General features: G+C 52.1%; 1 protein-coding gene across 1 annotated transcript in view; it reads right to left on the reverse strand.

Moving 5' to 3' along the window:
- Cux1 (cut-like homeobox 1) overlaps positions 1–18,738 on the reverse strand; it is a 184,950-nt gene that overhangs the window by 98,144 nt on the left and 68,068 nt on the right. Inside the window, exons 4-5 of the mRNA XM_013031710.1 lie at positions 18,075–18,122; positions 40–118 (exon numbers count right to left, since the gene is read on the reverse strand). Coding sequence (XP_012887164.1) covers positions 40–118; positions 18,075–18,122 — 127 coding nt within the window. The remainder of the gene's footprint in view (positions 1–39; positions 119–18,074; positions 18,123–18,738) is intronic.

Genomic DNA, 18,738 nt, shown 5'->3' on the forward strand with positions numbered 1-18,738 from the left:
ATGGTGCCCTGGCAGCAGGCTGGCCAGAGCCCAGCTTACCTGGAACATCAATCAGTCTCTTGTAGACATTGAGGAAGGCTGCCTCCGCCTCTTTGCTTCTTTTACTTAGTGCATCAATCTGCAAGAGAGAAAAGAAAAACCAGGCACTCAGCGTTTGTCAAGGGGTAATTTAAAAGTCATTAGGTAGCGAGTGAATCCCACAGCAAAGCGAGCCCGGGTCTCCTCGTGGGCGCCTCCCACCCGTCTGCAGGCTCAGGAAGAGGAGACAGTGGGTGGAGCCGGTAGTGCCACCCCACCAGCTCAGCACCCGCGGGGGAGTCTGTGTGTTAGCCAGGCACTGCACCCCGGCCGTGACCACTGGCCAGGAGCACCGCCCTCTCGAGCAGTTGGCCAGGGTGGCCAGGTGAGAACCGAAGCTCACGCCCAGAGCAAAGTGCTTCAATCTGAGGGTTCTGAGATCGGCTTAAGAATTTCATGAAGCAGCTGGGCAATAGTGGCTCACATCTATAATCTTTGCTACTCAGGAAGCTGAGTTCTGAGGATTGTGGTTCAAAGTTATCCATGATGAAAAAGTTGTTGACTGCCAAGAAGGAAAATGCTTTTGGTCTCATAAGAGAAAAAGGCAGACATAAGAGACTCTTATTTCCAATTAACCACCAGAAAGCCAGAATTGGGCATGTGGCTCAAATGGGGACTCATAAACCTTGGCAAAAAAGCCAAGCTGCGAGGTCCCGAGTTCAAGTCCCAGTAACGGCACAAAGATGAAAAAGATGAAGAAGAGAGAAGAAAGCAGAAGAAGGGCTGGGAATGTAGCTTAGTGGCAGAGTGCTTGCCTAGCATGCACGAAGCCCTGGGTTTGATTCCTCTGTACCACATACACAGAAAAAGCCAGAAGTAGTGCTATGGTTCAAGTGGTAGAATGCTAGCCTTGAGCACAACAAGGCTCAGGGACAGTGCCCAGGCCCTGAGTTCAAGCCCCAGGACTGGCAAAAAGAAAAAGAGAAAGAAGAGGAGGAGGAAAAGGAGGGAGGGAGGGAGGGAGAGAGGGAAGGAGGGAGGAGGAATTATTAAAAGAAGAGGAAGAATTATTTCATGAAAGCCAAGGGGCCCCATTGGGGGCAGGCAGGACATACACACGGGCATGTTAGGCATTTCTCATATCCATGAAGAACCCATGATGGAGGCAGCATGGTCACACACTGGAGCTATGGAAGTGAGGACATACTGTTGACTGGGCTGTGAGACACAGGAGGTAAGAAGGCCACTGCTGGAAGGGGGGTGTCTAGGACAGTGACCAGGACCTGTGTGTCTTGTTAGGTAGCTGACCAGGTGGCGCTGGGTCCCCGGTGTGGCCCTGCCCCAACAGTGGACACTCGTCCCAACAGTTTCCAGTGGCTGGATGACCTTGCAACTGTATTTAAACTGTGTAACATAATCGCCAAGAGCAGGGGTCACCTTTCACATCTGAGGTACCCCAAGTCCACACCAGCTCGGGGCGAGGAACTGTCTTCCTCCTGCCGCACACAGCCCAAGGCTGGCTGGCTCCAATGCCATTAAAGAAGCAAAGGATGAGGCAGCAGCCCATCACTCACTAAGGCCCAAGAGGAGCCACTTAATTAGGGAGGGGGAGCTGTGGAGGAGCGGGTGACATGGGCCGTCTTTATTTTTAAAATAAAATCCCCCTCCCTGATTATGAAGCGACCTCTACTCATTATATAATAGAAAAATACAAAAAAAATTAGAGAAGAAAATTAAAACCATACATCTGCTGTTAACTGGAACCAGTCATACTGTCTGGTCTCTTCACTTTCTTTTTTTGGTCAGTCATGGGGCTTGAACTCTGGGCCTGGGCACTGTCTTCAGCTCAAGGCTAGCGAGCACTCCACTAGTTGAGCCACAGCGCCATTTCCAGTTTTCTGGTGGTTTATTGGAGAGAAGCCTCACCAACTTTTCTGTCTGGGCTGGCTTTGAACCTTGATCCTCAGAGCTCAGCCTCCTGAGTAGCTAGGATTACAGGTGTGAGCCACCAGTGCCCAGCTCTTCACTTTTTTTTTTTCCTAACTTAAACATATAGTTGGAAACTGGGTGTGGTAGCATACACCTGTAACCCCAACCCTTGAGAGGCTGAGGTGGGAAGATAGAGAGTTCCAGGCCAGCCTGATCTAGTGAGATCCTGTGTCAAAGAGCAAAATAGCCTCCTGTCCCCCCCACCCCCCTACACACCACTGAATGGAAGCAAGTGGGAGGAGGTAGGGGTGGGCACAGCCCCGTGGCTGGCAAGGCTCCATCAGAAATGTAGTGGACTGGTTGGAGGATGCCAGCTAAGAGTGATGAGGGTTCCTTTTGAGGTGATGAAAACGTCCTACAGTTGTTTGTGGTGAGCGTTGCACAACTTTGTTAAGTATACAAAAAGCCAATGAACTGCAGACTTTATATGACTGAACTATCTCAATAAAGCCCTTTAAGGTCTGTATTTGAAATAAAATCGTACATAAAAATTGGAATTGAGCTTTCTTCTACTAATATGTCCCCCATCCTTTTATTTTTTTCCCCAGACGCTATTGCAAATCCTGAGAACCGTCTTCCTGATGCTACTTCAATGGTGCCTCATTCCCACACTTGCAGGTGTGAGACATCGGAGGGGCTGCTGGGATGTGTGCAGTGCGCCCCAGGATCCTGAAGTCCACTACAAGGCTGATCTACCCAGCTCATGGCTGGTCAGGGACTCGGATTAAGGACCAGAGGGTAGCTCCCACCAGTGGCAAAGGATGGGGTCTAGGGGCCCTGGCCCGGCCCCTCTCACTCCCATCTGGGCTTGGGGCTCTGGGTGGTGCTTTTATGAACGGCCCCAGGGGGACCTTGTGGTAGGCTGGCCTTCTTCCCCAACGACACAGTATTGCAGTCGTGACCCAGTAACTGAGAAGGTGACATTATGTAGAAACGATCACTGAAGGCAATCAGGCTAGGGGAAAGTCGCTTCTGTGGGTCCTGTACAACATGACTTTATAACCCTAAAGGGGAAGCCAGCCAGCCAGAGGCCACCAGAGGCAGTACCCATGGCGTGGGCCAGGAGCTTTCTGGGTCCCCAGGGGGTACCAGCCGTGCCCATACCTCGCTGCTGGCATTCCAGGACTGGGGACAAGCAGTTCTGATGTCTGAGTGACCTAGTTGGTAGTTCTTCGTGACAATAGTCCCAGGAAAGGTCTTTCCCCCTTGCCCTTTTACAAGTTCAAGTCCCATCCCATGGTATGGGGTTGGCCTGGTGAGCAGAGCTGGCTCACAGCAGGCGGGCAGTGAGGTTTCTCAGACGCTGACACTTGGCTCTCTGTGTGGGCTGAGTTTCTGCCACATGAGGTCCTCTGGCCTCTTGAGATGGTCAAAACTTTCTGGAAGGATCGGAGGATCCTGGGGCCTGACCCTCAGCCCAGGCCCCAGGACCAGCCTTGGTATTGATGGGGGCCTTTCTCAATACTCAGGAAGTCCTGGCCAAGCTAGCCCCCCAGCTCCACAGATACCCTGAGGCCCCCAGAGCCTCCAGCCGGGATGGGGTGGGGCGGGGCGTGAGACAGGGCCCCCACAGCTCCCAGAGGTGACAGCCCTGCCATGGCCTCCTCCCAGACAGGCCTCCCACCGAGCTCTGCACAGACAACCAGGAAGCCACCTCAGGACTGTCCCTCATTCCTCGTCCCTGTCCCGCCCTGCTCTGCCCAGTGCCAGCCACAGCCTGGCCTGGCAGCTCCTCCCAAGAGGCTGGAGAAGGCCTGAAGGCAAAGTCCCAGGTTAGACATGGCGGCTCCTTCCCGCGCCCATGTGGGCCACATACTGTCCCCATCCCACAGAGCCAGCTGGGAGACACGGCAAGGACGGGGTGCCATGGGGGTGCCCCTGGCTGTGGGGAGCTGGTCCTACCGAGGGACCAGCCTCCTGTTCTGGTTCACCGCTCACTGCGGCCACACCCAGTCACTCCCTGTTCCCAGCATACGCCAGTAATTTCCACTCAGCCTGGAAGGCGCCTTCTGGAATGTTCCCTTGATCCTCAGCTCAGCTGTGGCCACTCCCACTCCACGGGGGATCACCCCAGTGCCAGGGCCACTGAGCCAGGCCCTGCCTGGAGACCCAGATTCCTTGAAAGCCTAAAGCATGCCATAGCCACCCGCCCCCTCCCCCCATCTCTGCTGCCTCGCCCCAGGACCTGCAGAGGAAGCATCTCCCCCAAGTCCCTCTGTGAGTGCACTGCCCTCCCAGCCCCCACTGCTGCCTGCAGGGCGGGGTGAAGAACCCAGGAGTCTCACTTCAAATCTATGAAATGCCAAGCTACGTGAGCACCTCTGGCCGGCTATAGCCTCTGGTCATGCCCCCTCGCCCCTTGCCACCCATGCCTGGCGCTCCATGGTAATCACCAGGCTCCCTCGGCAAGGTTCCCAGCGGTCTCCCCTTCTGGGCTGGGCAGGAAAGTCCATGGGGCTTGGGTCCATCTATGGTCAGCCCGTCAGCAGGGGCCATGCACACTAGAGTTGGGTTCTTTTCGCAATGAGTTAAGGCAGGTGTCTACTGACTGGATGGCATTTTACTCAAAATCTCAGAACACCAGGATGTGCTTATAGCACACATGAGGCGGCGGGCATGGAAGGGGCCTTGCACTGCACACGGACAGTCCGGCAGTGTGGACAGGTGGCTTTGTCCGTGGGGCTCACGTGTGCAGCACACCTGGGTAAATCGGCTGAGACTTCTGGTGGAAGCTGCTGGAAGCATTCCTTCACAGCTTTTGTAGCCCCATGCAATCTGGCACCCGGCTTTCACAGTGGACGTTGACCCCCGAGCACATTCTGGGCTCCGTACAGGGCTGTGTGGACAAGATCTGGCCTTACTGAATGTGGAGCAGGACCCTGGAAACCTAGCAGGGGGTGACAGTTGTGACAGGACAGCAGAGGGCCAGGAGACAGTGCCACGGATGTCAGGGGCAGCCACGGGTATAAGCCACACAGATGAGACATGGCTTAGGCCATGGCAAACAGGAGAACAACAAGATAGGTAAGAAAACAGGCCGGGCACTGGTGGCTCACAGCTGTAATCCTAGCTACTCAGGAGGCTGAGATCTGAGGTCCAAAGCCAGTCCAGGCAGGAAAGTCCACAACATTTCTCTCCAATGAAGCAGCAAAAAGTTGGAAGTGGAGCTGTGGGTCAAAGTGGTACAGCTCCAGCCTTGAGCAGAAAAGCCAAGTGAGAGCACAAGGCCCTGAATTCAAGACCCAGTTCTGGTCCAATGAAGCAAAAAAAGAAAAGAAAAAAACTGGCCCTAAAGCCCACTGTCTTTCTGAGCAGTTTCCACAGCCCTTCCACCATAGCTGGTGTCTGAAGGTGCTGGGATGGGGGGAGGGAGGAAAGGGGGAGAGGGAAACTGCTCTCCTCTATTTCATCTCTCATCTGCTTCCCCTTCCCCCACCATGTGACCTGACCCTTGCAGACTCCAGCTCAAATAGCAGGAAACCTGTGTGCAGGCTGGGGAGCTGGGCGGTGCTGCCGGCTGGTCTCATTGGCTCCTTCATTCCCTTACTTCAGCCATTAAAAGCCACCAAAGGAGTGGTATGCTCTGTCCCCCCTCCTAGGGGGACAGAGTGCCCAGCTCATACCACACAACACAAGGGGGTGTGGGCCCTGGCTTCTTCATCTTTCCCACCACCTCCTACCTGCAGATAAACCAGAGCGGGCAGGGCAAGGCCCCAGAGGAGGAATGCCTCCCAAGGTGTTAAAACTACCTCTATGGATGGAGACTGTTCACAGAGAACTTGGCTAAGGTGAGGGTGTGGAACACACCGGGTTCTGCAAGGCTGCGCCACGTGTGATCAATATGCAACAATCAATTGTCTTTCTCTACACTGGCAGCCCACGATCTGAAAGTGAAATGGAGACAAACAACGCTAGTTGCAATTGCACTGAAATAATAACAAAAAGAATGCGATACTCAAAGGAGTAAGCTCAGCAAAAGAGGGTTAAAACTTGTTTGTTAAGAACCTGAAAACATTGTCTGAAAGAAGAAATGAAATGCAAGTCTTTCCTGGGCTGAAAACTTAATACTGTCGCAGCAATAGCCACCGAGTTGATTTCTGATTCAGTGTGATGCCCATTAAAAGCCCAGCTGCTTTCATTGTAGAAATTGGCAGATGGCTCCTGAGATTCATATGGAAATGAAAGGGGTCCCAAACACAAAAAACATCTTGAATAAGAAAAATAAAGCTGGAGGACTCACATTGCCTAACCGCAAAACTTACTTCAAGCTACAGGAGCCGAGACTGTGGTGCAGGCGTGAGGATGAACACACGGCGCAATGGAAGAGAAACGAGCTCAGGAAGATCACACATGTGATCTTCATGTGTGATCAATCCCACAATACAACTGGTGATGTAAGCTATTTGGGGGTATCAAACATGCAGTGACAAGTGGGTGTCATTTCACTGAGCCCAGGAAACCAAGAATGTCAGGACTGGCCCAGGAGATAGACTAGAAGAGGAGGTCCAGAGTGAGAAGCAGAAGACACTTATGTTGCCCCTTAACTCAGTCCTGGCACAGGGTGGGGGAATGGCTGGGCAGATAGCATGAAGGGGGTGGCGGGTACTGTCTCCCACAGCCTCCTTGGGCTCCCTCCTCAGGCCTCCCACACCAACACGGCCAACCTCCTGGCCATCTGGCTCCGTGTCAGCTTCGTTTAAGAAATTATTGCATTAAATTGATAGAACGTTAGGGAAACTCAATGAACATCCGGGCCAAGTTTTCCAGGGGGAGAGAGTTGCAGAAAATACCTTGATAATTTAAGTTCTACCGTATACATGTAAATATTGTATGATTACTGTATATGCTGGGTAATTTTTGTGCAGTTTAAAAACACACACATAAAAACTAGCAAGAGCGGATGAGTTGGTTGGTTGATATATATAGCTAGCAGTCCTGGGATCTGAACTTTGGGCCCTGCACTTGCTCATCCAGCACTCTACCCCTGTAGGCATGCTCCTAGAACCTTTGCTGTTTGAGTGTTTCAGATAAGGTCTCCCATTTTTGCCTGTCCTGTCCTCAGATTGTGATTTTCCTATCTCTTCCGCACAACTATTTAAACTATAGATAGGTACTACTATGCTTGGCTAGAGTTAATTTATCCTTTGGTTGTTGTTGTTGGTGGTGGTGGTGGTTATGGGGCTTGAACTCAGGGCCTGGGTGCTGTCCCTAAGCTTTCTTGTGCTCAAGCCCAACACTCTATCACTTGAGCCACAATACTACTTCCAGCTTTTTCTGTGTATGTGGTACTGAGGAATTGAACCCAGGGCTTCATGCATGCTAGGCAAGCACTCTACCATTAAGCCACATTCCTAGCCTGAGTTAGTTTATTCTTATATACAAATGTTGTTTTCAATTCTCAGCTCATCCTATGAGGTGACAGAGGTGCTGGGAGGTCAGCTGACTTGGCCAAGGTCAAAACCAGGAAGTCAAGCCTCAAATGTTGGAACTCTAGGTCTAGTAGTCTTACCTTGCTATCCTTGAATTGCATTACAAATTTAAGCTGGTGGGCTGGGAAGGTGGCTCAGTGGTAGAGCGCTTGCCTTGCATGTATGAGGCCCTGGGTTTGATTCCTCAGCACCACATAAGCAAAAAGAAAAAAGCTGGAAGTGGCACTGTGGCTCAAGTGGTAGAGCGCTAGCCTTGAGCTGAAGAGCTGAGGGATAGTGCCCAGGCCCAGAGTTCAGGCCCCACGACCAGACCGCCCCCCCCAAAAAAAAAAGAAAGTCTGTGAGACTCTTATCTCCAATTAACTACCAGAAAACCAGAAGTGGTGCTGTGGTTCAAGTGGTAGAGTGCTAGCCTTAAGCTGAAGAGCTGAGGGTCAGGACCAAGGCCAGAGTTCAAACCCCACAACCAATTAAAAAAAAAAAGTCACGGACTTTCCTGACTGAGTTGGCTTTGAACTGCAATCCTCAGATCTCAGCCTCCTGAGTAGGTAGGATTATAGGCATGAGCCACCAGCACTTGGCTTAAAGGCTTAAAAAAAATGGCAAGGACTGCTTTTGATTTACATAGAAGGGGAATTAATACCATCCATCCATCCATCCATCCATCCATCCATCCATCCATCCTCAATCACCTTCTACCATGGCTTGCAATTACCATCCATCTACCCATCCCCCTATATCCACTCATCTATTCCAACACCCATCCACAAAATCCACCTACCTAATTGCTCTGTCATCCATCTATCCATCCATCTAATCATCCATCCCTCCTACCCATTGCTCTATCTGATCCATCCATCCATCGATCTAGCCATCCACACAGTCATTTGTCCATCTACCCATCATCTCCACCCATTCCTGCTCCCATTCAATCACTCAGTCACTCACCCTTGACCCCTCCCTCCTCCAACACCAAGGGCCTAACCTTGAAGAGCACCGTGTTACTTGGCATGTAGATCCTGCTATACTATTAAGTGCCTGCTTTAATCTGATCACTGCACATACCAGGGTTGAGTTCAGGTGCAGCCTGGCACAGACCTTCGGCCAATCGCTACTTAATGGAAAAATGAATGTGCAGACCTCGTCCTTGAGATGCTCAAGGTCAGGAAGGGAAACTAAGATCAAGAGGCACCATCAGTGTGACAGGCGCACCTCCCCATGAACTGAGTGAGCTGAGGGCAGAGGTAAGACCACTTGGGTGCCAACAAGGTGATTCTCGGTTCACAAGAAGTAAAGTGAGCGAGCCCTTCCCCTCTACCTCCGCATCAGCTGCTGTACTGCACAGGACCCTAATTTCCCTACTCTACCATCTCAGGTGATGTAAACTTTCCCAATGCACCTGTCATTCTAGAACTTTCCAAGCTTCCTCTCATCCACTTCAAATAGTTCAGGCCAATCCAACAAAATTTTCCAGGTACCCCACTATATACAGGACATTGGGGGAGACCCCTGGACTCGCACATCCCCCAAAGAAGGACTGGGCTTGAGCTGAGCCACAGGGAGCTATCCAGGCACCCGGCTGCCTGGAGCTGGAGGCCAAATGATGGCTGGGCAAGCCCAGCCTGCTTGGACACAAGCCGTAAACACCCGAGAGATCCACTGACGGCGACCCGGAGGATGTTAAAAATAATTATCCACTGAAAATATTAGATTTGCTCTGGATTGTTCATTACATACAATGGTTTAATAGGACTTTTATTGAATAGCTGCAGAGCTCTGGGCCGAAATCAATTTGCCAAGCACGTGGAATTCTGATGTCTGGCTCTCGACTTCCCCCACGCAGAGCAATTTTGCAATTGCGCCGGCAGTGGCTTCCAGAGCTCCAGCTACATCACAGGAGCATTTATTTCTGACCACAAAATTACATTTATTCAACAGAAAGCAGCTCCGGGTCTTTAAGAGGTTAACTTCTGGAGGGCTTGGCTGATGTCCAGGCCCGAAGAGGAGCGCGTGAGCGCGGCGGGCCCGCGCAGGCAGGGCGGCAGTGCCGGGCGGCCGGCGTGATGAATGGACTGCTGAGTGCGCGCCTTTCCACACGCGCCGCCACTGCCCCGGCTCCCATAGATCACCGGCTGGGCCTCGACGTATCTGACTGAAATTGAATTTGGCTTCTCTCTCAACCGTTCATTTCCGATGTTATGCAAGGTTATATCCTTTTCTGCATGAGCAGAACCAAGCCAGCTGCAGCTTTGGGGGAGAAAATGTGCTTCCAATTACAGAGCTGGCCTGCGTGCCGCACTGCTCCTGCCGCGCCCCTAATTGAGACATCAACCCCGCCAACCTGCAGCCAGCCCCCGCACCAGCCAGCCCCCAGCTCTCCCTCCCTGATCACCAAAGCTAACCCCATCCCCACTGGGACCACCATGGCCACCACTGGCACCACCCAGGGCTCTGCCAGGCCCACCAGGCCCTGCTGCTGCAGCTAGTCCAGAGCCCAGTGGCTGATCTGTCTGCCCGCCTACCCATTAGGGAGACAGGACCCCAACTTCACAGGTGGGCACTGATATCCCAGTCAGAGAATGCGCTCTTTTAGGGGATCTCACATATACTAGGCAAACACCACCCCCTCCCCCACCCCAACTCTTTTGCTTTGTTTTTTTTTTTTTAATTTACTTTACTGTTATAAAGGTTATGTACAGAAGGATTACATCAGTCAAGTAGTGAGTACATTTTCTTTTGTACATTTCTGTGCTTTTTTTTTTTTTGGTAAACATTTGCTGATCTTCCTAACTTTGCCTGGGCTGGCCTTGAACACGGATCCTCTTATCTCTGCTTCTGAGTAGTTGGGACTCTAGGAATTAGCCATCACATCTGACTTGTTTTCTGAGACAGGATCTTAATCACTTGCCTAGGCTGCCCCAGCATCTCAATCCTCCTCCCTCTGCCTCCTGAGTGTCTGTCTGGGATTACAGGCATGAGCTACCATGCCCTGCTGAACAGGTTCCTATTTTTTTTTCTTTTTTGCTTGTGGGTTTTAGAACATAGTATAGAGCTACAGACAACACTCAGTAGGTACTTAGTAGCCAGACAAGGCAGAGGCTAAGAAACCCTTAAGCGCTGGCCTTGAGAAGGCAAAGGTGACTGAGGGGCAGGGTGGCACAGGTGCGCACAGATGTGCTGTCTAGAACTCAACACCTCAGTGTCAGGAAAACAATCAGACTGAAAATTGGGCCAAGGAGTTAAACAGATGTGCTCTAAAAGAAGAGAGCACATGGCCACTGTACCCATGAGCACCCAGCATGGCTACCATCAAAGAGAAACACAGAGCCACAAGACATACTTCAGCACATGGAAAGGCAGCAAGTGATGGCAGGGTGTGCAGAGCTGGGCGCTGACACAGAGCGGCCATCAGGGGTCCCATCCCATACCCCAATCAGGCATTACCGATCCACTAATCCCACTGGTGGGAAAGGTCCAGGTTGCAGGGTCAGGAGAAGATACCCACATGGCCACACTCCCTGAAAGCCCAGTGCAGGGACACAAACACTGCTGACTGCAAAGGCTGACTGTCGAGAAATGGAGCAGGGTGGTGGGTGCCAGCACAGGGAGTTGTTGGTCGGGGTACAAAGTTAATTAGGAATGCTGGGTATACTTTGGGGCTCCCAGACCATGAGCATGGTGGTGACAGCCACCAACAATGCCCCACCTGCACACACCTACACGCTATCACCACGCACATGCAACCTGACCAGAGGGACTGTCTCACAGTATGCGTGCAGCATGCCACATGCGTGCAGCATGCCACATGCAGGAAATTCAACTTCTGTCTCTCAGCTTCACCTCACTCAAGCGGGGGGAGGGAAAAGCTTGGAAACAGGCTGAGGAGGGTGGGAATCAAAGAACAAGGCAGTGGGGATCTTCAGTGGTCTTCACAGCTGGGCAGGCACAAGAGGGCAGCACTGGAGGTGGAGGCTGGGGTGGGGGGTGGGGGGCAGGAAGAGATGTTCAGGTGACATGAACACATTCCTCTGACTGGAAGCCCCGGATGTGAAGGCTGGAGATAGGCTTCAAACTTTAGTCCCAGCTCTAGAGACACAGGCAGAAGGATCAAGAGTTTGAGGTCAGACTGGGCAAAGGCTCTAGGCCCTATTTTTAAACAAAACTAAAAGGACTAGAGGCATGGCTCAATTAATGAGTGCTTCTCCAGCATCTACCAAGTACGATGCTCAGAGTCCACGTAGGGCTGGGGGCAAGGGGGTGTGGAGTATTAAATCCCAGAGCACCTCAAGCCAAAGGAACAGCGTTGTCCCTGAACTGTTCTTGTAGAGCATCTGGCACAGAGGGGCCCTGACGCAGTGCTTCCTGCAGTTCGTGAAGCATGGTGGACAGGCAAGTCCAGCTTCCAAGGTCAGTCCAGGCCTGCAGTCACCATCTTGGAGCCACAAAGGCTGGGAGCTTTGTTTCTTGGAAAAGGCAGGTGACAGAGCAGCAGGGGTCTACCCCAACCCCCTCCATGCCACTCCATGCCACGGCACCCATGAGATAGGGCAGACCCTGTACCACACAGGCACACAGGGCCTCAATCTGCTCCAACCCCCTCCATACCACGCCATGCCATGCCACGCCATCCAGAGCCAGGGTAGGCCCTGCCCAGCGCAGGTACATGGGGCCTAAAGATCACATGTGCATGCGCGCAGCTCTCAGCTCTAGGTCTCAGATGCACAATGCCATGTCCAGGGCACGGTAAGCTGTCCCCCATTTGTAAACCCTGAGCACAGGTCTCCAGACTCAGAGTCAAGACAACTGACAATGCAGCCCCCAGGGCCATGGAGCAGACAGCCACCCGCCCATAGGCACCAATGACAGGTATTGGGCTGGCCTTGAAAAAGGGTGGCGACGAAGCAGAAGTAGGATACAGGGGAGGTGGGCCCTCCACAGCTACCCTTGAGTAGATCCACATTTTTTTTGGCTGATTCAGATCTAAGGGCCCCTCACTTTCCAGACAGGCCAAAGTCAGGCAGGAAGAGGACGAGGAGGGGGAGAATGATGGGAGGAGGAGGGGGAGGGGGGGGCCCGAAGAGCATGCAGAAAGGTAAAGGATGCAACCAGGAGCCCCCGCACCTCCCCCCACCCCCGCCACCGGCCACATCTGCGACTCCCCATGAAATGCTATTTGGAATAAACCTCCCAGACACCCTGGTTTTATTTAGAAGTGGCCTTTGGATGTGATCACTCGCATGTGTCACGGCTCAGGCGACTGGCTGAGGGATGCCGTGGGAGCTCTCGGTCCCTGTCACTGACCCATGGGTGATCTGCCTGACCCTGAGCAGGGCCTGCATTATCTGGCCTGGCCTCGATGCACGCGAGGGCCTCGCTGCCCCCGTGCGGCTGGAGCTCCGGCCAGCACACAGCCCAGGGGCTGGTGCCAGCCCTGCTGCTGGTGATCTTGTTCCTCAGCTCAGCACTCTGTCCCTGCGCCTCTCCTCCCTCCCCCAACTTTGAACTCAGGCCTCCTGGAATGGCCTCTGAGGAAGCCACGCCCTCTGCCATGAAGCCCACGACACCCAAACAAGTCGATACCCAAACAAGTCATGTTTCTACCTGCTCCTTCACTGCCCCATCACAGACAGAGGAGCAGCCAGGCCCCGAGGCTCACGCCTATAACCCTAGCTGCTCAGGAGGCTGGGATCTCAGTGAAAACTGCAGCTCAAAAGCTGCCTGGGCAGGAAAGTTGGTAAGACTCTTTTTTTTGGTCAGTCACTCTGGGCCTGAACGCTGTCCCTCAGCTCTTCAGTTCAGGGCAAGGGCTCTACCACTTGAGCCACAGTGCCACTTCCGGTTTTCTAGTGGTTTATTGGAGATAAGAGTCTCACGTCTTTCCTGCCCAGACTGGTTTTGAACCCCATCCTCGGATCTCAGCCTCCTGAGTAGCCAGGATTACAGGCGTGAGCCACCAATGCCGCCTTGGTAAGACTCTTACCTCCACCAAAAAGCCACAGGTTGAGCTGTGACTCAAGTAGTAGAGCGATAGCTTTGAGTGAAAAAGCTAAAGGATAGCACCCAGGCCCTGAGTTCAAGCCCCAGTAACCATGCGAACACATGTGGGCAAACATAGACACAGACCACACAGACACAAAGACACACAGACACACAGACAGAGAAGAAGGCCATGTGAGGCCATGACATGGTGACGGCTTCATGCATGGCAAGCCGCCTTGGGGTAAGCCAGGGTGAGGACCAGGCCTGGGCGCAGCGCTGCCATCATGGCCTTTGGGGCTTGGGTGGCCTTCCTCTAATGAAGATGATGCTTCCATCTCCCCCAGCCCTGGACATCTGGGCAAGGCTGGCCAACGCCAGGCAATGCAGGTAACATGGGTGTGCAGGAAGCCGGCAGACCCTGGCGAGCCTCGGCAAGGGGACTCACAGCTCCTGAACAAATGCATGGAGGAAAGATGGCTGGGCGGGGGGCCTCACCACTGGCAGGAAGCCAAAGAAACTCCTACACAGAGAATAAAGAACAAACCCCCAAACACAGGCCGCTGAGAACATTCCTTGACTTTGCAATGCATCCAATCCGTGTCTTGTTTATCCTGCTCTTCTCCCTGTGGTCTGACTGTGTGTACCCCCAAATATTGTGGCTACTTCCTGCCTCTTGCCTGCACACATCATGGGGGCTGGCCCTCTGCTCCTGCGTGCTCTTGGGACCCTGGGGTTCTGGGATCAGCTTTCTAAGTTCTATCTAGAAAGCCCTGATGGGGTCAGTCTGGCACCGCTGTGACCATGGCACTGTGGAAGTGAACAGCGGGATTTCTCCCTAAATGTGGAGCAGGTTCCGTGGAGATCTGAGAAGCTTGCATGACAATGTCTTATTTCTCCCAGAAGTCCTGGAGTAATGCACGTTCATTTCTAGCTATTCTTTTTTGTTATGGTTGCTACCTCCAATAGCACCTTTTGTATTATTATTGTTGTTGTTGTTATTTTTTTTTTTTTGGTGGCACTGGGATTGAACTCATGTCTGCTAGGCAATCCCCATGCCTTTGGCTTTTACTCTGTTTTTCCGAGAGGGCCTCATGTTTTTGTCTGGGTCAGCCTTGGGCCAGGATCCTCCTCTCTCCTCCTCCCCCGCTGAGTACCACACCACACTCTTGTAGTTTCTGAGACAGAGTTTTGCTAACTTTTGCTCAGGCTGCTGCCCTGGGACGGTGATCCATCCATCTCTGCCTCCTGATGAGCTGGGATTACAGATGTGTGCCACTAGGACCAGCCCTTCAGTAGTATTGTTCTTTTTTTGTTGTTTTTGTTTTAAATTATGCTTTTGGTTTACTGCTGATATAGAGACATATAATTACTCCTGTGTATTGATTTTGTATCTGGCAACCATGTTATATTATTGAAGCTCACTTGAAAAATGACAAGTTTTATAATGCTTCTGCTTTATTTCTTTCTCTCCCTGCTATCACTGCCAGCTAAGACTTCCAGTTAAATAAAATCAGCAACACGGGGAATTCTTGTCTTGCTCCTAGTTAACACTAGTAGGGCTGACGATTGATGTGGGGTTTAATAAACACCTTTCCCCACGGGAAAGAGGCTCCCTTGGCTCCCAGTGTGCCGGTGCCATTTTATTATGACTGGATTTAATTAGATTCTTTTCCTAACACTAGTGAACTGTCAATCCTCCTCTCCTCCACGCATGGCATGAGCTCTATGTGAACTCAAGCAGAACTCTAGGGCCACACCAAGCTTGGTGGATTCGCCCAGCCCTTTTTAAGGGCTGCACATCTATTCATAAATAACAGTGACTTTTATTTCCCTCTTTGTGATGTTCACATCTGCTGTTGGCATCGAGGTTACATCGGCCTCATAAAATCAGTTAGGAATTGTTCTTTCTCTATCTTCTCCAGGAGTTTGCAAAGATGAGGACTCCATGTTCCGTGAAGGATGGACAGATCTCTCCCAGAGAACTCTGGACCTGCAGGAGCACTGCTGTAGTGGCCATGAGACTTCATGTTTTCTGCAGCTTCTTTAAGCAGTTGGGGGCAGGGATGGGATTCTAAAAACTTAGGACACTTTGTCTAAGTTTTAAAGTGAATGAGAATAAAGCCGTTTATAATCCTTTCTTGTTATCTTGTTAATCTCAGCTGCAGCTAAGGTGTTAGTAACGCAATGGCGATCTTTCCTGATGAGTAAAGTGGTTTGTCAGGTAGGTGTGCCAGCGCTGAGGACAGAGGGGCGTGGTTCCGAGGGGAGTGCTGGCCTGGCCCAGGTGAGGCCATGGGTTCAACCCTCACTACCAAAGTAAGAGATTCTCCCCCTCCCCAAATCCCTACTAACAAACAAATGAACACAAAACAACAAAAAGCAAAACAAGTCTGGTTGGGTATGTGGCTCACTTGAATCTCATAGCAGTTTGAGGCAAACGAGAAAAAAGCTAGTGAGACTATCTCAAAACTGAGGTGGATGTGGTGGCGCACTCCAGCAACCCCAGCTACTTGGGAGGTGAAGGGTAGGATAATTGTGAGCTAAGGCCATCTGGGGCAAAAATGTAGAACTCATAGCTGAAAAGAAACTCATAGAAAAGCAACTGGGCATGTAGCTCAAGTGGTGGAGTGCTTTCCTAGCAAGCTCTAGACCTGAGTTCAAACCCTAGTCACCAGCACCAAAAAAACCAAAAACCCCAAGTGAGCATGTCCATCTCCTGGGCCTTTTCTTTCTCATTCATGTATCCTCTTGCACTTGTGATTCACCCATTGCTGTTCTGACCTCTACTGTGCTGGCTTTCTAAGCAGCTGCTGGCCTCAAGATTCTGTCTCTCATTGCCTCTAATGTGAGTGCTCTGATTACCCCCGAGGATACTGGGGCACCCTTGTTCTGGTACCCAGCCCCCCTCAACCTTCCAAGAGAAAAGGGAGAGATTGCCAGAGATTTATTCAAAGGGTTGCTTAAGGCATTGTTGGACTATGAGATGCCTTTGTTTTGGTGGTATAGGGGTTTGAACCCAGGGCCTTGTGCTTGGCTAGGCCTTTTTGCTTTAGTTATGATTTTTTAAAAATAAGGTCTGTCCAGATGGGCCTGGAGTGTAACATTCATATTTATGCTTTCTACAAAGCCGGGATGGCAAGCATGCACCACCACACCCAGCTTTTATTGGTTAAGATGGAGTCTTGGGAAGTTTTTGCCTAGCGTGTATGAGATTCTGAGGGTGGATCCCAGCTGGGGAACAGGACACCAGGAGAGGAGGAGAAGAAAGAGAAAAGGAAGGGGAAGGAAAGGGAAGAACAGAAAGGGAAGGGGAGTGGAGGGGAGGGATAAATTCAGAGATATTTCAGTCACAACATATTTCTGCAGAAGGAACCCAGGGCCTTGGAAGGAACTGGAACAGAGCTGAGGAGCAGAAGCCACCAAGAGAACAAGTACGAGTCCCTGGCTAAGCCAGCAGCCTTGTGGCCCTGCCCCAGGCAGGCATCGGCCTCTGGTCTAGTTGAAGGAAAACTACCCTCACCTTGACCAGACTCAAATAGTTACCTCTGCCTTTAAGTTCCTCCTCCCAAACAAGTAGGGTTTCTGCAAAAAGGCTGCTTTCTTTCTCCTCTCTCTTGCTAGCTAGGTTGGTGCTCTACCCCTTGAGCCATTCCTCCTGTCCTGCTTTGTGTTTTCTTGCTGGTTAACTGAAGGAATCCTTCCAACTTTTCTGCCTGAACTTTGAACTTTGATCCCCTGGATCTTAGCCTCCTGGCTAAAATCTTGCATAGCAAGTAGTATTCACTTAATATAGCAATTTGGGAAGACAACGTTCAGAGGACACAGAGTAGCAGGTGTCTGAAGACTGAGTGCACTCTGAGCCCAGCAGGTACTAAAGTTGTGCTGTGCGGGTAAGTTTGCCGAAGGAGATGTGAGGGGTCCTTACCACGGGGTATAGACGGGAGCTGGGGAGTCGCAGCCTGCCCCATGGCGCCTTAGGACGCCATGTTCCATCCCTCACGTGGACGTGGCCATTAGCAGGGACCTAATAAACCTTCCTTCAAGCTAATCTCTGACCCTTTTCAACAACAGCCTTTGTGTCGGGCACCAGGAGGCTCAGATGTGTCTCTGACTGTTCACATCTGGCAACTCCAGTGCCAAAGCCACCAGCCACCAGATGATGGGACAGTGCTGACCCGAGGCTTGGACTCTTCCACAAGCAGCAGCGCAGGGCAGCTGCCCTCGCTCTGCCGGCTCCGTTGCCGACCCCGATGCTAGCGTTCCAAAATCTTCCAATGCCCACACAGGGCCAGGAGGGAATGGGTGCCCACGGGACACCTCCTCCTCTCCCTGTTGGGGGCCATCCCTACCCACTGTTCATCTGCCGAGGGCCCTCTGGAAAGTTCCACTGGAAAGCGTGTGCCTGTGCAACCCAGATTCACTCCTGTGAGCTCAGCCTCAGCCCAGGAGTCACGCCGCTCCTCACGAAGCATCAGGGTCTCGAGGCCTGCTCCTGCGGGCCAGATGGGCACGGTGGCGCCCGGAGAGGCTGAGGGCTCCAGGCTGCAGCCTGAGCAGTGTCTGTCCACGGGACGGCACAGTCCGCATGTGCAGCCGGAAGGCTCCTCCCGGCACTACGGTGGCCAGGACATCTGTTTAATGTAACCCCGGGGGGCTTACCTCTCCTTGGAAGCTCTTCAGCAGCGGTGCTACCTGCTTGCGCAAATCCTGCAGTGAGGTGAGTGGTCAGGTCAGGCCAGGCCAGGGTAGCCAAAGGAAGAAGAAAGAGAAGGAAAACATCCATTAGGGTTTTCCCTACAATGATCTCAGGCTGAGAATCACCCCACCACCATCCTGGACCCCCTACTGACCTTCACCCTTAAAACCATACACCATGCCAATTTTACAAATTACACACACTAGCTTCTACCGAGGCCTGGTTAGAATGTGCTATGAGGCTGGGCATGGTGGCTCACACCTATAGTCCCAGCTACTTAGGTAGAAGAGATTGGGAGGACTTAGGTTCCAGGCCAACTGGAATAATAGTGAGACCTCATCTCCACAGACCAGTGGGGTGTGGCAGTTCGTACCTGTGAACCCGGCTACATAAGGAACACAGGTCAGAGGTCTGCAGGCTGAAGCCAGCCCTTGCAGGATGCAAACCCATCCGAGGAGGGACCGGGGATACGGCACAGCACGGGAGACTCCCTGCTGTGCCAGGAGGGAGCCACTTCTCTCCACCCTCAAGCTGACCCAGGTCCACCCCAATCATGGCCAGCTAGCATTGGCAAGGTCAGAGCCCACTGAAGCCATGTCGGGGAGCGCCAGCCTGCTGATGTGCGTG

Source organism: Dipodomys ordii, unplaced genomic scaffold, assembly GCF_000151885.1.
Source record: "Dipodomys ordii isolate 6190 unplaced genomic scaffold, Dord_2.0 Scaffold143, whole genome shotgun sequence".
Classification (NCBI taxonomy): domain Eukaryota; kingdom Metazoa; phylum Chordata; class Mammalia; order Rodentia; family Heteromyidae; genus Dipodomys; species Dipodomys ordii.